Source organism: Argentina anserina, chromosome 7 (genome assembly GCF_933775445.1).
Source record: "Argentina anserina chromosome 7, drPotAnse1.1, whole genome shotgun sequence".
Taxonomy (NCBI): Eukaryota; Viridiplantae; Streptophyta; class Magnoliopsida; order Rosales; family Rosaceae; genus Argentina; species Argentina anserina.
In genome coordinates this window covers 23,820,139-23,844,964 of record NC_065878.1, presented here as the reverse complement: position 1 = coordinate 23,844,964, position 24,826 = coordinate 23,820,139, and the positions used below count along the sequence as shown (strand labels likewise).

Below are 24,826 nucleotides of genomic sequence, written 5' to 3'. Positions count from 1 at the left end.
GGAGATATCATAAATCAAAACCTTTTCAAATGATTCCGTAGTTATTTATCATTGAAAGATGAAATTGGAAGCGAGAGGCTAGAGCTTCCAAGACCAGAAAATCAAGGTAATTTCTCATATCTATTCCAAATTCTCAATCATCATCATCCGACAAAGATGTTAAGAACTTGAGCCTTTTCATCAAACTTTCGGCAAATAGTAATTGAAGGATCATATTCTATGCGTCCCGTGATTGTCAATGTGCTGAACAGTCCTGAACTGCTAATAGCTACTTTATACTCTATAATTTACACCATCACTTGTATAAACCATTTGGAATACAAATATTCCTCTTGGTCCACGACCTCATCTTTTCCTTTTAATAATGACAATGAGTATACATTTATACCTATAAAATTGACACATATATAAAGCTAAATATATAAGAAGAAATAAAATCTTCATAATATCTAATACAAACCAGTGATCAGTCTAGTAACTTTGTTAGATAACCAATAATGTCATTCATTTCACCATGTTTGGAAACTTTGTTACGTTATATCTTTATATGGTATGTTTATATATGAAGTTGATCTATTACTATGTATAGAAAGTTAAAAACCGTGTTGAGTACAAACATAGAAGGAAAAATACTAAAATTTATAGTCAAAAGACAGTCAAATAATCAAAATGAATGACGATAATAATGCGCGCATGATGGGTTTTCCCAATTTGCCAATTACCAAAATCCTTATTCCTATTCATAGCCAGAAACCGGTGCACGTAAAATTTTATAGTTATATTCGCGTGCATCGGTGCAAGTACCACATCAACAACTGGCGAGTTTTGATTAAGACAACGTAAATGGTTGGCCTTTCATAATCTCAAAACAACAACAACAACAACAAGAAGGACAAGTTGAACAAGGTGGTGGTGGTGGTGCTCTCGTCTCTTCTTCTTCTTCGTAATTCCGTTAGTTTTATCTCTTATTCTTTGTTCTCGTTTCTCATTTCCCTTCACATCAAAATCAGAATCAGAAATTCATAATCGTATTCAGTTTCCGTTTAACTTTCTGTTGCATTCAAGGGCCATCCTCATCAGTTAGTACAGCCCATTGTTTATGGCTTTTGGTTTTTGAAAGCAATGCTGCAATTGTATTGGTACCTTTGGCGTTTTTAATATTATTGTGGGCGGGTTGTAATAGTTTTTGTCTATATAAGTGGGAAGGTGGTTGAGTTCTGAGGTGAAAGAAGAAGAAGAATAATCCAAGATGACGAAGATGATGAAGAGTAGGGTTTCTAGAAATGGAAGCTATGCTATTGCTTCTTCCATGAAAGATGGCCATGATCAACAGCCTTCCATTACCTGCACCACATTCAACATACTCGCTCCAATCTACAAGCGCCTAAGCCACGAGGTATTGTACACTATTCATTCCCGTTTCATCAGTATAAGTTCATATATTTTTTAATTTCGTTGCAGAAAAAGCTTTAATCTTTCATGCTACTTTCAATCATATTCTTAATGGGTACTGAAAGCTTGTCTCTTTTTTTCATTGATGATCAATAATTTGGTAATGGGTGATGTTCGTTTTGCCTGGTATTTGTTTTGTATACATTTATGGGATTAACTTTATAATGGGGCAGTCTGAATTCGAATCCTTTTGAATGACTTGTTGCTAATATGGGTTCTAATTGTTGTTGCGTTTCGATAGGACCCAGATTGCAGAGAAAGCGATCACAGAGCTTATTGGCTTTCTAGGAATCACATGATTCTGGATTGTTTATTGGCTGAGAGATCTTCCATTATTTGTCTTCAGGTTTGTGTTTCTCAAGCCTTGGATGGATTGTTGGAATAGGATCAGAGCATCATACCCTTTTGATGGCCTACTACTAACATGGTGAATATGTCTCTCTTTCTCTTTGGTGTTGACAGGAGTTCTGGGTTGGGAATGAAGAGCTTGTGGACATTTATGAGAAGAGACTTGGTGATGCTGGTTATATCAATTTTAAGCTGGGAAGAACCAACAACCGCGGTGATGGTATATCTTCTGTCATTGTAATATACTTAGCATTGCACATCCCATTTTATATGATTTGTAGATTTTTTTGAAACTTATTTAGTGCTTGTTTTGTTGGAAAGTTCTAACGATGACTATCATCTGTTATTGATTAGAGAAATTTAGAAAAAACATAGCTGAGATGGATAAAATTATTGAATGAAGTTAATTAATTTTAAGACTTGAAGAAAAATTGGTTTTTGTTGGATTATGAAGAAACTGTTTGCTTCAATGATGTTGACCAACTGACCCAAAAATGAGAGAGGAAGAAAGCGTTTGAAAGTAATATCTTTTCTTTGGTTAGACATAGAACTGATTACACTTGTTAACATTGGCGCCTTAAACTTAGCTGATTCAGTATGTTCTTATTTAAGAGTAATCTATTGCCACAGCGGTTTAATCTTTGTGGGAATGTCATACTATAATCATCACTGAATCTGAAATACAGACACCCCGTTAGGCCATTATACATTAGCTTAAGTTGTTTCCTCCGCTCTGTGCAGGTTTGCTGACTGCAGTGCATAAGGACTACTTTAGAGTTCTAAATTATCAAGAAGTGCACTTCAACGATTGTGGAGATCGTGTTGCTCAGTTGTTACATGTTGAATTAGCTTCCCCAGTTTCACAGTTTCGATACAACGATATTCGGCAGGAAATGCTTATTGTGAATACCCATTTGTTATTTCCTCATGATTCAAGTTTGTGTATTGTACGATTGCATCAGGTAACTTTTTCATCCATTTCATACTCTTCTATTTAATGACAAGCAATGTCATTATAGACTTATAGTTATTACTCGTACCTCAGGGTGCAATCCTCTGACTACAATTTTTTTCCCCTCATTATAGGTGTACAAAATCCTAAAATATGTGGAATCTTATCAAAAAGAGAACAACCTTAACCCCATGCCCATCATTCTCTGTGGTGACTGGAATGGAAGCAAACGTGGACATGTTTACAAGTTTCTTAGGTCCCAGGGGTTTGTTTCTTCTTATGATACTGCTCATCATTACACCGATGCAGATGCACACAAGGTCAGTGTCCAATTTTAACCCAAATAATCTGATTAGTCTTGTTTTGCCTGTAATTAACGTTTTTCATTCTTCCTGCAGTGGGTTAGCCACCGAAACCATCGGGGAAACATATGTGGGGTTGACTTTATATGGCTTCTGAACCCAAATAGTTATCGGAAGCTACTAAAAACAAGTTGGAGCGAAGCGGTATTTGGCATGTTCAAGGTCAGCAACTTAATATTTTGATCATATACACTCTTCTCAGTTGTATTGTGTATATCTTTTAAAGATTGAATTTATTACTTCCAGTCGTTATTGAAAGTTTGAAACTTAGTATCCTTTTTTTCAGTCTCTTATGTTCAATTTTTGACATTTTCAGTATCTACTACGACGAGCTTCACTGACAGAAAGTGATGCCTTTGCCTTTTTGAAGGCTGACAACCCTGGTGATTACATTACCTATTCTGGCTTCTGTGAAGCCCTCCGACAGGTGTGATGTCGATTATAACTGAGTTTCTTATCTCTACTTTTCTGTTGCTCTCAAAGTAATTTCCGCCTGTTTGTTAATGTACCTGGGATGATTCATATTATGCAGCTTAATTTGACTGGTCATTGCCATGGACTTAGCCTTGAAGAGACCAAGGACTTGTGGGTTCAAGCAGACATAGATGGCAATGGTATTCTTGATTACAAAGGGTTTCAGGTAAAACTATGTTGAATGAATGTATCTCGGCTTTATGTCTTCTATGCATCTCCACATTCCATTCTACTTCCTGGAGTCAGTTGGCTTAGGCTTTTAAGTAATCAATATATTTCAAATTTTAATATTGACTGAGATTATTGGCCTTGCAGCAGCGAATTTGGAATCTAACTGATGGTGATAATGAGATCTGGGATGTTGGCTCCAATGGTATTCAGGAGCAAGCAATTGGTTTCAGTGTAAAAAATGCAGTTCTTTTTCCTCCTGAAGTGGAGAAGGGAACGTGGCCTGAAGACTACTCTCTTTCTGATCATGCACGACTCACCGTAGTTTTCTCACCGATAAGAATGCCATGCCCTCAGATGATCCCTTGAGTCCTAACTGAAAAGTGGAGCAGAACTTTGACATCAAGACCAGTCTGTCTATAAACGATCTAATTGATTTGAGTCGACCTTGCAGCCAGCTTGTTGGAGTGGAGCATAAGTCTGATCAACTTGCATGTTGATGCTGCGTCGGCCTGTACCATTTTAAGAACCTTTTTGACTGCCATCAGTGCCAACAAACACATTATCACAGGAATCCCCGATCTGCAGCCTGCTAAATAGAACTAGCAGTCCAAAAATGCAGGATTCCATTCTGCCTCAATGTGAGAAAAGGAAGCTAGCAAAGAATAACATTAAGATAGTGTGTAGCTGTACATATATGTATAGTCTAATGCAGAGTTGTAGCTGTACATATATGTATAGTCAAATGCAGAGTTGTAGCTGTGCATATATGTAGGCTTCTCTTGTTGCATGATGATTTTTAACACATCAGGTTTCCTTGTATATCCACACAATCACATTGTAAACGATTTTGCTTACTAATTTAAAAGGAGCAAGAGTTTACATATTGGTTTAGTTTGAATTTGCAGGGCTGATCAAATCAGAAGACATTAGTCACAATCTTAAAGAATAGGAAGCCATCTTCATCGTGACGTTATCATTTATTGATTAAGAGGTAGCTGACTCTTTCAGCAGAGCTTTAAGCCTACATGTAAGTAAAATTCATCACAGAGTCGAATTCTCTCTGACCTCAAAACACAAGCTAAACCTAAAGACATGGCTTGCTAAAATAGGATCAAAGTTGAATAGGTATCTAGGGTCACTGCGTGTTATATATTTCTGTACCATATTTGCGAGTCTGTTTTCTATTACACGGTAATACTAATCCCCATGGCTGCCGGGATGGCGATTTTCGGGCCTAACTTGACAGATTTTGTCTATGATGGTGACTTCTCCAATGAGTACTACTTGTGCGATGCAAACTCGCTTCAAAAGGCTTGCATATATTAGGCAAACATTAATTTGTGAAACGCCGCGATCGCTTATTTCGCTCTCTTCCGTATCTCTCCGGTGTGAAAGACCTAAAACTCGATCTTGATGATTATTTGGTATGCTCATGTTGCTAGAATTTGTTTATTCGTATCCAAAATTGCAGCATTGTACTAAATTTTCTTTTAACATGCTAACTGATCTTTAATTTCAGTCTCCAAAAGGTGCAGAGGGGCTCTCTGATCGATGATATGCCCGGCCATGTTCAAAGAATACCCATTTGGGTATACATAGTCCTGGTAATTTAAATCCGGTGCTCAATTCTAAGATTGGACTGATCATGAAGCTACTGAAGAACTCTCCTCGTCTAGAAGTGTTTGAAACTTCAATGGCCATGTTTTGGGAAGCACCCGCTCGTAAACCTTGCCTAATTATCAAACGATTGCAAAGTGATTGTGTATTGTTGAAATACAATAAAATTCTGATATGAAAATAGTACGTAATCCTCCATGCATGTATACAAATTTTCAAAGTATCGAAAGATTGCAAAGCTAATTTTGAGGACTCGATCAGTTAACGGGCAAAGTTAATTTTGCCGAATTTTCCTTGCCAGAGCTTAATGTCAATCAGCTTCCCTTTTTGTTTTTTGTTGCATGATGCACAAATTAAATAGCTTAAAGATAGTTTAAAGTGGAGGATGAACAGGGCCGGCCTTGAGGGAGGGCAGGCTGTGCACCCGCACTGGGCCCAGAAAAATCAGCTAAAATGCTTAGTATAAAAAGGCCCATTTTTTATAAGAATTTGGTGTAAAATGACTTATTTTTTTTTTCAAAATCTGTGAAATTTATGTAAATTGTCGCCCATTTTTTTTCCTGCACCGGGCCTTGAATCTCTCAGGGCCGGCCCTGAGGATGAATAATACGTGATAAGGGTGAAGTCTAGTGTATGATTAGTTTTCACTCCTTTTTTTTTTTTTTCCTTTCTGGCTTTTGCATGTGGAATGTTAGCAACAAGGACGATTTGATTACCAAATTAGCTTTACCAGAAAGTAACGTATACCCACTAACTGTCTAATTCCCGTCCCCTTCAGAATTTTAAAATTACTTTCCACACCTAATTAGGTATTAATATGCACATTACCAAAGCTTTATTCACCTCTTTTTTCATTATGTTCACACTAATCGGTATTAAAATGAACGAGACGCACATCGTACCACAAGAGAAAATACGAGGCAAAAGGCCAAAAGGTGGGGAATATTTTGGAACCCTAATGGGAAAAACAAAGCATTCAAAAGCTTAAATCCTAACTAGATTGATGAATATACTAAGCAGATAAGGTGGAGGGTAATCAGAAATTATAAAGTACGTGGATTCCTAATTCAAAGCTCAATCATCTATCTGATACTATACTAAGCATCAACATTTCTTGAGGCATTATGTGAATATCAAAAGATTTAGTTAGCAACATTAAGCCGACTTGAGAAAGTTGAGGAACTCTTATTTCTATTTCATTTCATCTATCTATCGGTCATAGTTTTATAAGTCGTACTGACTAAAAAATCTTTTCAAACGATCTCATGAGGTATTACACAAACATTCTCAAGCAAAATACTTTATCAATTTTATTTATTCTCGAATAATTACTTGGAGTGTGGAATATGACCGAAAATCGCAATGGGGCTATCAGTTACCATCTCCTTTTTCTTGTCTTCGGGTCACCTCACGTTCAAAATATCTAATCACACCACTAAAATAGAAACGAAAACAAAAAGAGTGTATCTATTGTCACGTTTTCTACGTATATTTTTTCTATTTTTCAATTACTTTATTCACTTAATTATAATACCTAAATTTCTTATTTTTCAATAATATTTTGTTCACCCAACATAATTTTTTTTTCAATTTTAAGCTTGCTTTATTCATCCTACATTCTATTCTTACATTGCACAATTCTTTTCAATTCTAAACTTACTTTGTTCAGATTAATTTTGACAATCTCTATTAAGAAAAAAAAACTTACAATTACTACTACATGTAACTATGTTTTGTAAAAATAAAATAAGATCACATAACGTAGTTTTATCCTTTGTACGTATATTAATAGTATAATATAGTAAAGTTAAAAATATCAGCTAAGAAAACAATTTCAATTATATTGAAGTCTAAATCCCAACAAAAAAACAAAAACACGTTATTCAATTTAACAATATTATATAAGTATAAGGGTTTTAATATTTTCATTAGTTTTAATTTTAACTATTTAATATGTATATATAGATATGTTAATGATGTGTTTTGTGAAATAAATAAAATAAATTACAAATTTAAGCAACTTATTATCTATCATAGTAATTTCATTCAGGATATTACAGTATTTCAATAAAACAAAACTGAATAAAATAGATTGTGAGTTGACCTCACATAAACAAAAATAGAAAAATGAAACTCCATGTAAAGCCAGAGCCCGACACCTGGAATAATTTAATAAAAAAAGACACCTGGAATCAACGCGGCGACCCCACCTACCAGGTAAGCGCACTATTCCCTACGTGTCCGTACATCATTGGCTTACTTCCTTTTAACCTTCCGCCCCGCGTTGCCTTCGTTACGACGCTTCGTCAATTGTCTATTCCACCCTTCCTCCCCATCCAAAACCACATCTACACCACACCACAGCACCACACCCTATCCTCTAAACCATTACCCCCACAGTGGCAGTATCGAAATTGTAACCACAACTCGGGGTGTTACGCCCGCCCCTAGATTTACTCGGGAAATTTAAACGCGGCTTTGGGCGAGTATAAAAGCAAAGCCCACTAAAACTCCAGAGCTGAGTTTTCCAGTTCTCTTTTCATCACTGAACCAAAAAATAACAAACAAAAAAAAAGTTGAACGGGCCAGACCTGAATCCCTAAATCCCCAATCTGAGCAATCTCTTTTGACATAGTGATTTGGCTTTTCATTTTTATTGATATGGTGATGGACATGGGAGTGGAGTCGCTGTCGTCGCTGCCGCTGGGGTTCAGATTCCGGCCGACGGATGAGGAGCTTATCGATTTTTATCTGAGGTCCAAGATTAATGGGCATGATAAGCAAGTCAGCGTTATCCGGGAGATTGATGTTTGCAAATGGGAGCCTTGGGATTTACCTGGTGAGTTTTTTCGATATCAAAATGTAATTGTTTTTATTAGGATGAAAGAGATTAATTACTGAGGTTACAGCCGCTGGTGTGTTTAGGTAGTAATTTCTTATTGCAATTATTTGAATTATCATTTTAGTTTCGGGCTTAATGTTGAGAGATTTGTGTTTTTTTGTTTGTTTGTTTATGCAGATTTATCGGTGATACAAACTCAGGATCCGGAGTGGTTCTTCTTCTGCCCGCAGGACAAGAAGTACCCGAATGGGTTCAGGTTGAACAGGGCTACAAGTGCAGGGTACTGGAAGGCTACTGGTAAGGATCGTAGAATCAAGTCTGGAGTGAACTTGGTTGGAATGAAGAAGACACTGGTCTTCCATACCGGGCGTGCTCCCAAGGGTAAGAGGACTAATTGGGTTATGCACGAGTACCGTGCTACGCAGCAGGAGCTTGATGGCAGTAATCCTGGCCAGGTTGGTTTTTTCTTCACCTTGTATAAGAGCTGTCTGATTGGTTATCATCCGAGCATTTTACTTGTTTTGAGCATAGTTAAATTCCACTGTCTTAGATTAAAGGTCACAGTTTGAGTAAACCGGTGACATGTCAAATGGTATAATTTAGCAGGAATCTAATTAAGCCTGTATCTAGTGAAATCGTGTATGTCTATGGTGTAGAGATGGCTTCGTGTCCAGTTGGTGATATGGTTCATTGAATGAGGAATTGTTGGTAGGGATGTAAGGATTGTATGAACCTTTTTTTTATTTTTATGAATGGAGGAAATGCGGCCTCAAGAGACGATAAAGAAAAAAAATAGTCTTCATGATCTCCAGTGGAGTTCAGAGTTGATGTCAGTGAAACATAAAGTATGTTAAGTTTGTTGGTATGAATTTGGATGGGTTCTAAGTAGTAAGAAAGTTGACAAGTCTAAACCTTTACTTGTGTATATTTGAAGAGAAATTACTCAAATTAGGCAACTTTCTCTCTGGAAATTCTTTAGATAGTTCAAGAGTGCAGATCTATGTGGCATTGTATTTTATCACATATCGACCACACACATGCACAGATCACTGACCTGCAATGCATGATAACTTGATGTTCAATAGTACTAATGAGATGTTGTTCTACTGTGCAGAGTCCATTTGTCCTTTGTCGCCTGTTTAAAAAACATGATGAGAGTATTGAAATTTCAAACTGTGATGAAACTGAACCAGCTGTGTCCTCACCTAGTGTTGCAAAATCTCCTCTTGAAGACACGCAGTCTGCTCAATCACTGGTTCCACCATCACCATCGCCATCACCATCATGCCAAATGCAACCTGAAAGGCTTCCTACTAGAGTAGAATGTACTATTACCGATAATTGTTATGGGATGGCATCAGACCCTCTACCAATTAGTGAGTGCCCCAGCAACAGCTGCAATGATTATGATGGACCTGGTCAACTGGATCTGCCACTCGAGGAATATTTAAACAGATTTTATGAACCCCAGGATGAGCCACTATTTTCCCCCTTGCACTCACAGATGGATCTGGAGCATTGTTACACTGACAGCAATGGCTTAAGCAATGATCATAAAGGGTTGCAGTTTCCAAATGACAGCAATGAGCAAGATGCAGAAATATCTGAGTTCCTGAGCACAATATTCAACAGTTCGGAGGAGTGCTCATTTGAAGATTTGGATCAGATAAGTTCTGCAATTGAAAGTGAGACTAAGAATGTTGTCCCCATTAAGAACTACGGATCATGCAATAATACAGGCGCAAAACTGAATGAATTACTGGTAAGTAGAAGCTTTTCAACCTAATTTTTTTTTTCATTTATGGCCTTTAAAAGCCTTTGACCTGACATTTTTTAGGGTATGGAATATACCACAAAGATTTTATTTCTGTGCAATGTTCTTGTAAATAACTATCTCGAAAATTAATTTTCATTGTTCTCATCTTATATAGTACATGGCTGAGGTTCAAACCCCTGTTTGGTCGGAGGGTGATATCGACAGAAAGGGTCGCATGCAGATTGCAACTGCCCCACAAAATTATGGTATATTTTCTGATATTGGCATCAATGATTCTGGAAGATGTACTAGTTTTCTACTCAATGAATGTTATGAAGTTGATGCTTGCCTCTTTTTTTTCATTGCAGAAGTATCCTCAAAGGTCGAGGTATCAAGTAATCATCCAAATGTACTTAGTTCTGATTCTGGCACTGGAATTAGGTTTATGACTCGCCAAACACCCCCTACTAGCACCTTGAGACAGAGTATTATGACACAGGGTGAAGCACCAAGAAGAATAATGTATCAAAGTAAACTTCAAATAGGATCAATTCAGTGCAGGAATATGTCTAAAGACATGCATTATACACCAGAAGACTATGAAAGAAAACTAATTACTGTGGAGGTGAGAAGCGCAAACAATGTCAAAATCTGTTGAGCTTTGTTCAGGGGTTGATAATCCTTTTAATGCTGCTTGCAGGAGACAAGAGATTCAGAAAAAAAAACTAGTTATGATGCTGCTTGCGTTGCTGGTAATGCTTTGGATGAACCCCTGGAGACGCTCATAGTTGAGTCAAGTAGCCAGACTATTTCCGCAACACCAAATATCACATCAATGGGCAGCATTTTGATAGGCAAAACGGTCCCTTCTGTTGTCTTGAAGGCCTCTCCTGCTGGCCACTCTATTTGGTCATTTGCCTTAATGTTTAGACTTGTTGTTGGTGCATTTTTGTTCATAGTATTTGCTAGCATGTGGGGATTTCATAAGTTTTGAAGCTGGTGGAAGACCTTCGTGCATATGGCCGAAGACCCCTAAATTTTTGAGAGCGGTGTTTTGCTAGGCTTATAGGGTTAGTATCTTTACTTACAGACCGAGTTTATGTTCAGCAGCTAATTATTTTGAGTTCTTTTGTTCCATAAATAAATTCATGAACTTCAGTACTTGCTGCACGTTTCTTATATGAAATTGTCAACTTTTTCTGAAGGTTTGTAATAAGAAGCAACAATGTAGCAAATTTTACACTAATTAATATGTAGTATTGGAATTTCAGGACGCAACACAACCACCTTATTGGCAAACATCATTACTCTATTTTAGTCAACAAGCCTTATCTATCAATATTTGTTTGCTACCGCTATCATCTATCTCGGAATTTCCGAGCACTACAAGCAGTTTCATGATATGAATCCTGGTACGATTTTCAGTTCACTTCTAGTTTTACATCTCTCTCTTTCTTCCTTTTGTGTCATCCATGGCACTCAGGAACAAAACAACGCACAAAAAATTCTAAGCGCAGCCCAGAAAGATAAGAACTGGTTGGTCTCAATAAGAAGGCAAATCCATGAGAACCCTGAACTCAGATTCCAAGAGCACAACACCAGTGCTCTTCTGCGCAGAGAGCTAGACAGACTCGGCGTCTCTTACTCATACCCAATTGCTAAAACTGGTATTGTGGCAGAAATTGGGTCCGGTTCTGGCCCAGTTGTGGCTCTTCGGGCTGACATGGACGCCCTCCCTATGCAAGTAATTGAAACCTTTCCTTTTGCTATCAGGAAATCTAGTTTTTGTTGTGATCTGATACGATTTTGGATGTGTATTGATGTTTACAGGAGCTTGTTGATTGGGAACACAAGAGTAAGATTGATGGAAAAATGCATGGTTGTGGTCATGATGCTCATACCACTATGCTTTTGGGCGCTGCTAAGTTGCTTAGTGAACGAAAAGAGAAACTTCAGGTCTGTGAGTTCTATACTTTCATGTGATTCTGACAAAATGAATCTTAATATGATCAGAAGGTCCAATCTTTTTTTTTTTCAGTTGGTAATCATAATATAATTGACAAATATATGCAATATTGTGTTGAAGTGTATTAGACATGTTGTGCAGCAATGAATGCCAATACTCACACAAGTTTCAATATGTGTGTATTGAACTTGTAAAAGTTTATCAGTGAAATATGCAGTCTTTCCGAGTTTCTGTTAAAATCTTTCATAATATTGTGTCGTGCAACCAAAATGAATGTCTGCCTTAGCACAAAGTTTCATTCTTTCTTTGGAAATTGAGCAATGAATGCGATATGTGATCAATGAAGTCTTTAAATTGATTAAATTCAGACGTTTTTTCTTGATATGGTGTTTAAGGGTACGGTTAGACTTATTTTTCAACCTGCTGAGGAGGGAGGTAGAGGAGCTGCCAAGATGATAAAAGAAGGAGCCCTTGGTGAAGCGGAAGCAATATTTGGGATGCATGTCGATTTTGAGACACCTACAGGAAGCATAGCATCCATTGCAGGGCCACACTTGGCTGCTGTAAGCCACTTTGAAGCAAAGATAGTCGGTGAAGGGGGGCATGCTGCAGCTCCCCATCTCGCTTCTGATCCAACACTTGCTGCCTCTTTTGCAATTTTGGCATTGCAGCAACTCATCTCAAGAGAATCTGATCCCCTCCAAAGTCAAGTTAGTCCCTTTCTCCAAAATATAAAACACCATATAGAATTCATATAATAGCTTTAATGTTGATGAAATTTTCATTATTTGTCAATGGGGGAAGTCGAGCTACAGCACTGTTGCTTGACATGTTTTAGCAGCACTTGTATATTCTTGATCTACATAATCTCAGACAAAGCCATCGTCCTTTTCAGTTTCTCAGATTTAAATCCAGTTGCTCCATTACTGGCCCAAGACTCTGCGCAACATTAACTTGTACCAACGATCAGTTAAAAAGTTTTAGCTGATTGAATATGCATATGAGCAATATAACAGTAACAATAACACAAGAACCTCCATTGCAATAAAATCGTAATAGCTAGTTTTCTTGTGAAGGTTCTATCTGTCACTTATGTTCGAGGAGGGACTGCATCTGATGTAATTCCAGATTATGTGGAATTTGGGGGCACATTGAGGAGTCTCACGACAGAAGGCTTGTACCAACTCATGAAGCGATTAAAGGAGGTTCGCGGCATTAACCTTTCCCATTAGACTTGGTAGAAAGAATATGTTGCATACTATAATCACCATATTACTATTACATAATTTTTTGCTGGATGTAGGGGATCAACTAGCTTGTTTCAAAAGTTTCAGAGAAAGAATCAAGTTATTTAGGCTATTTGCATGACTTTAAGTTGGTGATGCCTAAATATATAGAAATTTTTGTAGGTTATTGAAGGGCAGGCAGCTGTGCATAGATGCATTGCATACTTTGGTGTGAAAAGTGAAGAATTCCCTCCTATCCCTGCTGTTTTTAATGACGAAAGCTTGAATTCACATGTAAATAGGGTCGCAGAACTTCTGCTTGGTCCTGAGAATGTAAAGGTTGGTAAAAAAGTGATGGCAAGCGAAGACTTTGCTTTCTATCAAGAATTGATTCCTGGAATCATGATCAGTATTGGAATAAGAAATGAGGAACTGGGTTCAGTTCACTCACCGCACTCCCCTTACTTTTTTCTTGATGAGGGCGTCCTTCCCGTGGGGGCAGCATTACATACTGCCTTGGCTGAGGCTTACTTGAACGAGCACCGAAATTCCGTTATACAGTGAAACTTTCAAAGCATTGTCCGGCAGAAGTCTTGATGATTCCTACTCCTTTATTTGTGTGCTAGCTTATGTAGTGCTCTGAAACCAGAAAAGGAAATGTAAATTTTGTTTGTTAAACAAATTGTATATATAGAGATACTTGGTTCTTCACTAAACTTGTATGTAAAGAGGAATATAACAGCAAAATTATATTATTCAGGTTGGAAGTACAGTAAAGGAGTAATGTAATGTGAATGTTTATATGGAAACTACAATAGGATAATGAGAAATCAACTGTATACATTCAACTATCTCATTAAGCAAAACTGAGCGAGTGTTAATAGAATGGATCCCATATCTGCTAAAAAAGTACAGTAAAGCATGGGCAACTTGATCAGCAAAATCTTAAAAGCATACAATGTATGTATCCCAAATCATTCCCATAAACAGCCCATGTTGTTCAACGGACTTCAAACTACGAAACAAAAGAAAAGAAAAGAGAGGCATTGCATGAAAGATGTTGATGTCTTATGAAGCGTTAACCTACAACTTGCTTGCCCCAACAATGCCATCAGTTTGAAGAGCGGGCTTAACTAGTTAAGGTAGAACACCCCATTTGTCTCTGTCCACCGGCAAAAATACATATGTAACTGGACATCCATACATATACATACATATATACATGCTTTGGCTTTGTTTTTGTTCAAATATGAGGTGAACGTTCCATAACTTCTCTCATATAATGGTTAGCAACTTAGCATGATTGGCATTATTTGAATGATTGGGTCAGCAAATCAAGCTAATGTGCTACTGCATATAACTCTCAAGCGGAAATGCTCAAAAATGCTATAACTGTGTACTCAATGATTTCCACATGCAAAGGTCCACAACTACAGGAGACCATGTTGGAGCTCGAAGATGACATTCGAGCTATGCAGCACCATACATGCACTGCATCTGAACTGCTGATAAAAGTGGTTTTGTGGTAAGAAGTATTAGGGTCGAATCTATCCAACACCGGCGAGGAAGCCAGGTGGCCTAATAATTCTATGAGTTTTACTTGTAAAAGATGTGAAATGAGATTGAGGGGACTACAGATAGACGCATGCAGAAGAGGACTCCAGACATTTAAGTTCATCCGAGATAAGATTGTAATGATGTTTATCCAAGCTATGCATCATTATCAAAGTCTTGCCAATCAATTTAAAGATATGAGAAGTGATGATCTATATACTCATGTCCAGATCGACCACAAGGCTAGGATCAGTTTGCAAGCCTAGCTTGTAATTATTAATGTTGTCTGAATATTGAGATCGACAACGTACTCGATCTATCCAACACCAGCAAGCCAGGCGGCCTAATTATACTGTCTTTTCAGGAGTGTTTAACAACATTGTTAATGCAATTGAGTACTTGGAATAATAAGAGAATGCTTGGTGGTTGATAAATGATAATTATGATTACTTTACTAACTAATCAAATCCTGATCATGCATCTAGATTCTTCAAACCATAACCCGCCCAGGCCCCCATGCATCTAGCTATCTTAATCAAGTGCAAATCATTCTCACCCAGTACGTAGTAACCTAATAAACCTCATCATTCATATATTCTCCTTTAGCATTTGAAAATGGAGAAAGATAATCAAGCTGGTCAACCTAAATTCTATTTGGTCTGCTTAGCTTCTTTATGAGAATCTGAGCATGATACGAGCTAACTGGAAAGATCGACCTGTTGGTTGTTGAAACTTGGTGGTTGTGTTGAACCACCAAACTCTCTTTTGAGCTTAATTGAGGCTTTCTCTGTTGTTAGTGTCCCAGGCTGAGTCATTACCACGTGTGACCACCTTGGTAAGAAAGTCGCTCAGTCTTTTTGCTCAAAGTTCTGCATCAAATTTTCCTTGAAAAACTAAATCTTGCAAAGCAGAAGCATTACCTTTATTACACTCTCATCCTCAAAAGGATATATAGCTAGCTGAGATCGAGGTTTGATTTGATAGAAGAAGCTACATGCACCAAACTAATTATAAACTTGATTAGTTAGGAAAACTATATGCCTGCAGGGAAGTGGAAACTAATTGAGCAGCTAGTCACCATTGGAGAGCTTTGTGAATAACATGAAGGGAAAAATGCCAAAGGAGTAACAGAATTGACAAAGATGAACCAAGAGACTAAAATAAGCATTGTGATTTGTATGGAGGTAGCAACCCATGTGATTCAGATAAACTTTAGTGGCGCACGTAGGGTTTCTGCATAGTTAACTAATTAACTACACATATAACTTAGAATGCAAATTTCGTATATCCCCACGCAATTCATCCATCCCAACTATAAACTCAGAGTTGATTCATGCAAATTATGTTGGAAGTAAAAGTACTAGATTGCTTAATCAAACAGCTTCCTTGTATGTTTAAGATGCTAATTAGCCCAGTACGTCGAATGTAACTTTTGTTAGAGTCCATGGACGGCAAAAGAACAATGGCTAATTTTAGCATTGAGAAATTGATCGGGCTAGTCTGAATTAGGGGTCTGAATACACTCGATACAGAATTAATTGATCCATAAAATAGACTAAACTTGTTTGACTAACTCAAGTAATTAGCTCAATTGAGACATGATTACGATTTGTATGATTTAGAATTCTAGATAGATCACGTAATTAGTTGCTTTGGGGCCAAGGTATCCAGGTTGGCCACACAAGAATCTTACAGATGTCTGACACATAACCACCTCATGATATTGTATTATCCTTTTCATCAGTTTGTTGTTTTCTTTTGCTTTAATATTTCTTTTCAGAAACTTAAAATTTCACCTCCTCACTCTTTCTTTTCGATCTGTGAAGCAATAAAATCTGCAAACTCTGCTCCACTGAAACCTCTCCCTCCCTCTTTTCTAGCTCTTTGATTCTTGGAGATTGAGGAAACAAATAAAAAAGAAGCACTATAAATTGAGCTTCCTAGCTTTGTGTATTTTAGTGGAACCATGTGCTCTAGCTAGAATAACACAAAATATACTCACTTTAGTTATATGATAATAATCCCACCGTCCTTCCATTATAATCTGGTACTCTCATTCCTTCACATATATAATCACTCTCCCTCTTCATTTGTTAAACCCTCTCCCCTTTCTTCGATCCCTTTCTCTTGAATTCAATCTCTATTCAATTTGAGAACATATACTACTTAATTTGAAGCTCATTAGTCAGTTACATAAAAATGGGTGAAGAAACTAAGCCGGTAAGTAATTCGTACTCTATCTCGATCATTTGCTACGCATTTCCCTAAATTATAATGCTTATAACTGATTCATGTTTGTTTCATAGGAAGAAGCTAAGGTACAGGAAGTTAAGCCAGAAGAGAAGGTAGGGGAGAAAGCAGAAGATAAGAAAGAAGAGAAGGCAGAGGAGGAGAAGAAAGAAAAGCCAAAACCACCAGCTCCTTTTGTTCTGTACGTGGACTTGCATTGTGTTGGCTGTGCAAAGAAAATTGAGAGGTCTATCATGAAAATTAGAGGTATGCATTTTCTGGAAACTAGAGGTTGATCCATTAATTATGTTCCTCATATATATACTTGGCATGCGCGCATTTCATCAATCACTTGGTTTAGTTTGCTAATATGGATTGATTTGCAGGAGTGGAAGGGGTTGCGATAGACATGGCTAAAAATGAAGTGACTATAAAGGGAATAGTGGAGCCTCAAGCAGTGTGCAACAAAATCATGAAAAGAACCAAGAGAAAGGCTAAAGTCTTGTCCCCATTACCAGCTGCTGAGGGTGAACCTATTCCAGAAGTTGTTGCTTCTCAGGTCCAAAGCCACTACTAATCCCAAATTATAATCCAAAAACATTAATTCACAACTAAAGAAAATCCTAAAATTCAAATTGTTTATGATTAATTAGGTCACTGGACTAACAACTGTGGAACTCGAAGTTAACATGCATTGTGAAGCCTGTGCAGAACAACTTAAGAAAAAGATACTCAAAATGAGAGGTAAACATGCACTACACAACCTTAACGTTCTGATTCATATATGTTTCATCTTCATTCATTCATGGAATTGCCTTGAAAATTAACTGTTCAATTAATCGAAACTGCAGGGGTTCAAAATGCTGTGACTGATCATAATAGCGGGAAGGTGACCGTGACGGGGACAATGGACGGCGACAAGCTAGTAGACTACGTTTACAGAAGAACCAGAAAACAAGCCAAAATCGTACCACAACCGGAGCCTGAACCCGAGAAGAAAGAAGAACCTGCAGCGGAGAAGCCAACCGAAGAAGCAACGCCAGAAGAGATGAAGGAAGAGAATAAGGAGAAGAAAGAGGATGAAAAGCCGGCAGAAGAGGGGAAGAAAGAAGAAGAAGGTGGCGGTGGAGAAAGTAATAAGGAAGGTGAGGAAAAGAAAGAGGAGGAGGCCAAGAAGGAAGAGCATAACGACGTCGTTAATGGCATACCGGAGGAGGAATTGAAGAGGATGATGCAGCACTATTATCAGCCACTTTACGTGTTCGAGAGAATCCCGCCGCCGCAGCTCTTCAGTGATGAGAATCCAAATGCATGTTGCATTTCATAACTTCCATGCAAAACATTCATTTCATGATGGGAATCGTTTCAATACAAATTAAAAGCTGTTATGTTAGTTAACTAAAATCATATACATGTACGTCTAAAATGCATGTAAGTTATATATAGTCAGTGCCACCACTCGTGACGAGAATTTTAGACATGTCAGGTGGGGAAAGGTACTTTCATGTCAATCTTGGATTAATATTCCATCCAAATTGATGTTTTCATAATACTATTTATATAAAGAAATGAGATTATATATATATTCTGCTCTCTGTATTATGTTATATCTCCTCTTCGGGTCTCTTTTTTTTTTTGTCCAAATGGTAATTCAATAAAAAGGCACAAGGCCACCGAAGAAACAATCAAAGCTACCGCCGAAAAAAAAAACACAACAAGTAACAACAAAAGAAGAAAACTACTAACAAAAGAAAAAATCAAGGCTTAAGGAGGTCCAGGAAGACCATCCACCAGAATGTTCATGAGATAAGTTGGGGGAGAAACATCTCAATCTAAAGAGCATAACTTCGAATATGCAAGCTTAGCAGCTGCATCTGCCAAGCTGTTTACACCACGAGGAACCCAATTCCAAGTGACATAAGTAAACAAGGGGAATAAGGTGTCAGGTTTTCTAACCAATGTAGAGATTTTCCACCTTGAGCACATGGAGGGATTAGCAAAGGCACTGATGACCTCCTTACAGTCTCCCTCTATGATTATGTTTCTGAAATTTTTACCCACTGCAAGATTCAAACCTTTAAGCACGGCACCCGCGTTCGCTTCCACAACATAATTAAAAAAAAACCCAGAGAATAGGAGCCAACTATAGAACGACCAAGACAATCCCTAGCGCAAACACCGAGACCTGCCAAAGAACTTCCGTTCTTCCAAGAAGCATCAATATTAACCTTCAAAAAAATTGTAGGGGGAGGGGACAAGCTCTTGGTAAGCATCGGGGTAGTAATAAGACCTTCAATGAGGTCCTCGGAGGAGGAAACAACCTCAAGCCACTTAGAAAAACTCAAATGGATACTCTGAGTTGCTGCGAGAGGATTAGGGGAGACACCTTTCATCACAGCTTTACATCTCTCCTTCCAAATTCTCAAAAGATGAAAACCAATCAAGTATAAAAAAATATCATGGCCTTTAGAGAGATCAACTTCATTCCTCTTCAGCGACATAAGCCAACAATCCAGCGTGTAAATGTTTTCCTTCGCAATGGCATAGCCTAGGGAACCAAACTATATAGAAGAATTTTTGTTGTGTGTGTGTGTTGCTGGCGACAATCCTCTATTCCCACGTGAATAATCGTTTATTTGTAGTTTCATCGCGTATAATCTATGACAGTACCAAACTACATAGAAGATTTTTGAATGATTGCAAATCAGGGAGCACTAATCCTACAAACGAAATACTTGAAGATCGACATTGTCGCAAAACTCTTAGCGTTGGAGGAGATACGGTAATGTTTTCTACAACATTGGAGAATCAATCAAAGCATTCCTCTTGTAACCGACCACGTACACAAAAGTCTTGTTCATACTAGGATTACTAGCCATGAAAATTGACAGTATAACCGATTTGCTACTACAAAAATCAACATATCTACATTATAGTAGTCGGCTCTAGCATTTTATCTGTTCAATTAAACCTTAACAACTGTGGCATACGAATGCGCTTAATTATTAAATTGTTTAGATCAGTGATCGAAAAACAACTCGGTTATTTAACAGCACAGCTATAGCTAGTATAGATGCATCTAGTTTTTCGACCAGGAAAGGACAACTATTTCAAACAAGTTTTTACGTACCCAAATATCTTTCACATATCAAGTGATTGTTGATAATACATATCATGCATGCAAAAATTGTAACAATTACTAGGTCAATCATATCCCAAACTTTCTAAGAGCAGGATTGACGACATTTGTGTGACTGAAATAAATCGGTCGCATTTACGTGGCATTATATATATGCACGAAACTGACTATGTGTATTGTTTGCTTAGGGTCTATTGACCCCAGTACATATAATTATTAGATCGAAAAAATAAAATTAGGCGATATTTTATGAATGGTTAATTTACTATACATCAATGTATGTTATACATTCAACATCTAACGATACACAACAGTTATTATTTTTTTGATTCCACTCATAAAATAATCGACCGTCGGAATGTGAGATGTATATTATAATTTTCAATATTTTATGTGGTGATTGTGTTTGTGCATGTCACATGCGTTATAGAAATATGATTAAACGAACTGGGGTCGATGGAGATTCTTCACCTGATTAGAAATCAGTGGCGTGGATTTCACATGGTGGGGATCGAATGTATTTGAAATCTGAGTCATCTTGGATGATGAGGACCCATTCCTCTTGTGATCACATACACATGTCTGTTTGTCCATTTGTCTTGTTCACTAAACAAGAACACAGTAGAGCCTTCATGGCCAATCTCATACTTGGGAAACCAAAGTGGGAGAGAATGTGAGGCTGCTTAGCTAAGTTGAAGATTGTATGGCAAAACATTGCGTGATATGTAACGCTGCCGTGAGCGGTAGGAATGCCACTAATGTGCACGTGAGTGAGATCACAGACGTAAAATCAATTGTCAACTACAAAATTCGTGTTATATATAGTATGTAGCATCGCACCATATTCATAAGCTATTAAGAAAAAAAAAACAGAGCGCGCTATATCGAACTGTCCCTGATTTGAAAAATCAAAGGGCTGCTGGCCTGGAAAGGGAAGGCTAATTAATCAAGTTAAAGTAGCATGCATGCATGCATTCAAGTTTCCAATTATCAAAAGCCAAACTTGGTCGATAAGGAAAACAAACTCACATTTTTTTTGGTTAAGAAAACAAACCCACATGGGAGTCATAAATATATGATCCATTGAAACTATATGTCTAATCAAGTTACAAATAGCGCTGCTGCTTCTGATCCATTGCATGCATGAAAAGGGAATCAGCTGAGAGATAGAATAAATGGCACTTTGGGGTTTCTATATCCGAACGGTTGTGTATAAAGCCAGCAGCTGCATATGCATTCCACTTCATCGACCACGTACCGATCGAACCAGTCACAACTCCACAGCCCACATCGTCGACTAAGATTTCTCATATGCTAAAGACCTAAAGTATATCTTAAATCAAAGTGATTACGTACTGAAGCGACGTCCTCTATTGTATAAATGCCAAAGCTAGCTAGCTTAGCTTGTATGTTTTAAAAAAGCAACACACAGCGTCGGAGAAAAATGCCCTTCTGCCTCATCAGCCTATACCTTTTCTTCGATCTTTTGTAAAAAGCATTAAGCAATTGGAATATTGATTAATTTAGCTGGATCAACCAGAGACTTTAAACTCTTGTGAATTGACCATGGCCTCTATATGAAGCCTCATAGAAGATGCAAAGGATAAAGTTAAAGACCAACTCGTGGCTTTGTATGGTCGCTCTGTATATATACCAAGGTAGTTTTTTCTAGAACAAGGGGAGTCAGTACTCTTACTTAGCTTTCATGCATGCACACATGAAATTTGGAGTTTGTTAAATCTCGGTAGGTTTACTAGTACGTACTGGTTAGATTAATCATGGCTGATATGCAAATCGTTCTGGCTTCGAAAACTAGTGTGGAGGCGCAGTATGTGGAAATGATGGTTCCTCTCTATTCTCCTGGGTGTGAGAAGAAAGTCAAGAAGGCCCTATCCCACCTCAAAGGTATGAACCTGCATTAGTCTACGTAGTACTTCTGTACTAGTACAGCTCTTATTCTTTTACATCTTCAGCATCTTTAATCTTAACTAATGTTGGCCTAGCTACCAAATTGGCCCGATCAATCATACAATGAGACAAGTTTAATTTTGTGGGCCTTAATTAAGCTTAACTCTGGCTTCTGGTCCCGTTGGGAGTAATTAGCCAGCAATTAAACCGTAGTAAGAGCATCTCTAATAGTTCTTGTATAATTATAATAATCTCTATTTCAGAAGAAAAACACTATATTTTTTGTCAAACATCTCATGTAAAGCATAATCTATTATAAAGAAAATGGGAAGAAAGAGAATGAAAAATTCTAGATTTATAGAATTTTAAAAACTTGTATAATTTATTAAAAAATCTCTAAACTTTGTTACTTATCCTTAAAAAGTTAAAATTCACTCTCTCTTTCGTATAAAAGGAAAAAGTTAATGAAATCATTTTTTTTATTTTGAACAAATATATAATAATTTTATAAATTTATTAAATTATGCATGAATGCATTTAATTTTGTCAAATATTATAAAAGAGCTGTGGAAATTAGTGACTTTTTTATAGAGATTTTGTGATTTCCTCGTTTATAATAGATTATTTATATAAGAGTTGTTGGAGATGCTCTCACTAGCTAGCTATACAAGATCTCTCAAATGGCCAGAGTTTGAACTTTAACAATTTGGCCTGATTGTCAGTCTCACACAGGGATTATACATCTATATATATGGTGGTGTTTTTAGTAGATGATATAGAGATTATGGAGAGAATAATTTCAATAATGCTTGTAATAACTAAGAAATTTTACGTTTCTGCGCAGGAATATATTCGGTAAATGTAGATTACAGCCAACAGAAGGTGACAGTTTGGGGAATATGCAACAAATATGACGTGCTAGGTACAGTAAGGACCAAGAGAAAGCACGCTTGCTTTTGGAATCCTGAAGACAACGATATCGAAGAGGACGGAGAAGGAGAAGAAGCAGAGCAACCGCAGAAGGTGACGACGGAGTCGGACGAGTCCACACCACCGATTGCAAAAAGAAAGTACTTATTAAGACAGCCATCTTTAAGGGCTCTCACTAGGGTTCGCTCTTTGAGCTTAAAAGCATGGAATTGGAAAAACGTATTCACCAGGTCCTATTCATTCTCATGATCCGGTTAACATATGGTAGAGTACTTAATATGTCAAATCAGTGTTGTAATTTGTAAACCAAGATCGATGAGAAGTAATGCTGGGGAATGCTAGTCCCGCCGCTTCCTCTCTTATATATAATCTTATATTGGTTTCTAATTCAGAGTTTCTGAGTTCTGACTATCTTCGATGGAAGTTTACCTAACTAATCGGCCAAGATTGACAAGTTTGAATAAATATATCTATTGGTAGATAGGATTTGACATTCAATTAAGTTTCATTCATTCCTTGACTACTATTATCATAATCTTCAGGGGTCAGCATGACTGCATGAACATGTGCTCAACTGCTCATACTATTAGCAACAACTATTTCTATGACCCAGACTTATGTCGCTAATATCAGATTTGGCCAAAATTTCTGTACATTATCAATAGAAAGACCAAGTAAGTAACATGCATATGGATACTGCATTTTAAATAATCCAAACATGAGATAGATACTCTTCACCAAACCACATTATAATTTTTTTTCCTCTCACCCAATCACATTATGCTAGATTTATAGGCACAAAAATACCACATGGCATCATATTAATTTGTCATAATCATATATATGCCTGAATGATAGACTGAGACTTCTAAAAGATTACTCCAATCCACATTGGGTTCATCCCATCCAAAATCATGCAAGGGCTCCGGCCACATCAGCCAACAGAACGGTTTTCAAGCTAGCCAACAAAAAGAGAAAATGTGATCAAAGAAATTAAAACAAAAGTGTAGCTTATGACCAGCCGAACAAAACGCGATTAGTAAACTTTTAATGATCACCATCACGCGTCTAGCTGACCAAAGTCGATTGAAAACATGATCATCTAGCTAGTTTGGTCAAGTTTCAATTGTAATCTTACTAATGCTTATCAACCCTAGCCTGTAATGCATCGATAAACAAAACGGTGTTTGTTTTGCTTACATATTCTTAATCATATAGTTTGCTACAGGTAATATAACTTAGCTATTTATATTCAAAGCTAGCTATCTCACCTTCAAAGTTCAAAAAACCAAACTAGCTAAAGTCCACACGTTTACAACACCTAAAAGCCACGAATAGACACTCATTCTGGATTTCTTGTTGAAGACTTTGCAGGGTTTAAGCTACCTATCTTCTATCTACCATATAATTAACAACACAAGCTCTGAAGCTCATCTCTCTCTCTCTCTCTCTCTCTCTCTCTCTCTCTCATATCATCGGGTGATACAATTATGATAACGGTAGCCATTGCTGCGGAGCTTTTAGAGGTATATACAGCAGCGGTTGCGAGGATGACGGAACGCTTCTTACCTGCGCAAACGCGCAGCGTACCATTCTACGGTCTCACCAATCTTCGTTTATTGCCTTCTCCTTCTTCTCCGGTCGACCAACATGACGACGGCTCTGCTTCTACTTCCTTTTATCTCTATTTTTGAAGTAGCTGGCTGGTACTCTACTACTCTTCGTCCTCGGTTGAAAGATCGAATTGCAGATCGAGGCCGGCTTGTTGGACTAGTGTTCCATTCATTAATTTGTTGGCAAATGCATGCCCAATTCTTTTTTTTTTATCTAGTTAAGCAATTGTAATAGATTTGTGTAATTGTTACAGTATATACATATTCTAATAATACAATTCATAGCT

General features: G+C 37.4%; 5 protein-coding genes across 5 annotated transcripts; all 5 read left to right on the top strand.

Annotated features, from left to right (window-relative positions):
• The first annotated feature begins 1,132 nt into the window (after positions 1 to 1,132).
• On the top strand, positions 1,133 to 4,642 carry LOC126802036 (uncharacterized calcium-binding protein At1g02270). The gene is made up of 9 exons (XM_050529564.1): positions 1,133 to 1,396; positions 1,694 to 1,798; positions 1,915 to 2,020; positions 2,542 to 2,762; positions 2,887 to 3,072; positions 3,151 to 3,276; positions 3,431 to 3,541; positions 3,647 to 3,754; positions 3,904 to 4,642. The coding sequence occupies exons 1-9, from the start codon at positions 1,250 to 1,252 to the stop codon at positions 4,123 to 4,125; spliced, it is 1,332 nt and encodes a 443-aa protein (XP_050385521.1). The 5' UTR covers positions 1,133 to 1,249; the 3' UTR covers positions 4,126 to 4,642.
• A 3,270-nt stretch (positions 4,643 to 7,912) lies between these two features.
• On the top strand, positions 7,913 to 11,135 carry LOC126801449 (NAC domain-containing protein 91). Its single transcript, XM_050528801.1, has 6 exons — positions 7,913 to 8,215; positions 8,396 to 8,673; positions 9,333 to 9,980; positions 10,150 to 10,240; positions 10,343 to 10,599; positions 10,675 to 11,135. Exons 1-6 carry the CDS (start codon positions 8,038 to 8,040, stop codon positions 10,966 to 10,968), a joined length of 1,746 nt encoding a protein of 581 aa, XP_050384758.1. The 5' UTR covers positions 7,913 to 8,037; the 3' UTR covers positions 10,969 to 11,135.
• LOC126801450 (IAA-amino acid hydrolase ILR1-like 5) lies at positions 10,895 to 13,921 on the top strand. Its single transcript, XM_050528802.1, has 6 exons — positions 10,895 to 11,044; positions 11,246 to 11,718; positions 11,805 to 11,930; positions 12,336 to 12,650; positions 13,017 to 13,145; positions 13,350 to 13,921. The coding sequence occupies exons 2-6, from the start codon at positions 11,377 to 11,379 to the stop codon at positions 13,728 to 13,730; spliced, it is 1,293 nt and encodes a 430-aa protein (XP_050384759.1). The 5' UTR covers positions 10,895 to 11,044; positions 11,246 to 11,376; the 3' UTR covers positions 13,731 to 13,921.
• Positions 13,922 to 16,919: 2,998 nt separating this feature from the next.
• LOC126803871 (heavy metal-associated isoprenylated plant protein 9) lies at positions 16,920 to 18,388 on the top strand. The gene is made up of 5 exons (XM_050531588.1): positions 16,920 to 16,940; positions 17,027 to 17,216; positions 17,336 to 17,508; positions 17,603 to 17,693; positions 17,801 to 18,388. Exons 1-5 carry the CDS (start codon positions 16,920 to 16,922, stop codon positions 18,274 to 18,276), a joined length of 951 nt encoding a protein of 316 aa, XP_050387545.1. The 3' UTR covers positions 18,277 to 18,388.
• A 3,439-nt stretch (positions 18,389 to 21,827) lies between these two features.
• Positions 21,828 to 23,195, top strand: LOC126803182 (heavy metal-associated isoprenylated plant protein 36). Its single transcript, XM_050530949.1, has 2 exons — positions 21,828 to 21,993; positions 22,841 to 23,195. The coding sequence occupies exons 1-2, from the start codon at positions 21,867 to 21,869 to the stop codon at positions 23,173 to 23,175; spliced, it is 462 nt and encodes a 153-aa protein (XP_050386906.1). The 5' UTR covers positions 21,828 to 21,866; the 3' UTR covers positions 23,176 to 23,195.
• The last annotated feature ends 1,631 nt before the right edge of the window (positions 23,196 to 24,826 follow it).

Excerpts from the sequence above, each read along its gene's own strand:
- LOC126802036 (XM_050529564.1), top strand. The coding sequence starts at position 1,250 with ATGACGAAGATGATGAAGAGTAGGGTTTCTAGAAATGGAAGCTATGCT. Across the intron at positions 1,397-1,693 it reads ACAAGCGCCTAAGCCACGAG|GACCCAGATTGCAGAGAAAG; the intron begins GTATTGTACACT and ends GCGTTTCGATAG. Across the intron at positions 3,755-3,903 it reads TTGATTACAAAGGGTTTCAG|CAGCGAATTTGGAATCTAAC; the intron begins GTAAAACTATGT and ends TTGGCCTTGCAG.
- LOC126801449 (XM_050528801.1), top strand. The coding sequence starts at position 8,038 with ATGGTGATGGACATGGGAGTGGAGTCGCTGTCGTCGCTGCCGCTGGGG. Across the intron at positions 8,674-9,332 it reads ATGGCAGTAATCCTGGCCAG|AGTCCATTTGTCCTTTGTCG; the intron begins GTTGGTTTTTTC and ends TCTACTGTGCAG. Across the intron at positions 10,241-10,342 it reads AACTGCCCCACAAAATTATG|AAGTATCCTCAAAGGTCGAG; the intron begins GTATATTTTCTG and ends TTTTCATTGCAG.
- LOC126801450 (XM_050528802.1), top strand. The coding sequence starts at position 11,377 with ATGAATCCTGGTACGATTTTCAGTTCACTTCTAGTTTTACATCTCTCT. Across the intron at positions 11,719-11,804 it reads TGGACGCCCTCCCTATGCAA|GAGCTTGTTGATTGGGAACA; the intron begins GTAATTGAAACC and ends TGATGTTTACAG. Across the intron at positions 12,651-13,016 it reads CTGATCCCCTCCAAAGTCAA|GTTCTATCTGTCACTTATGT; the intron begins GTTAGTCCCTTT and ends TTTCTTGTGAAG.
- LOC126803871 (XM_050531588.1), top strand. The coding sequence starts at position 16,920 with ATGGGTGAAGAAACTAAGCCG. Across the intron at positions 17,217-17,335 it reads GTCTATCATGAAAATTAGAG|GAGTGGAAGGGGTTGCGATA; the intron begins GTATGCATTTTC and ends ATTGATTTGCAG. Across the intron at positions 17,509-17,602 it reads CAGAAGTTGTTGCTTCTCAG|GTCACTGGACTAACAACTGT; the intron begins GTCCAAAGCCAC and ends ATGATTAATTAG.
- LOC126803182 (XM_050530949.1), top strand. The coding sequence starts at position 21,867 with ATGGCTGATATGCAAATCGTTCTGGCTTCGAAAACTAGTGTGGAGGCG. Across the intron at positions 21,994-22,840 it reads GGCCCTATCCCACCTCAAAG|GAATATATTCGGTAAATGTA; the intron begins GTATGAACCTGC and ends GTTTCTGCGCAG.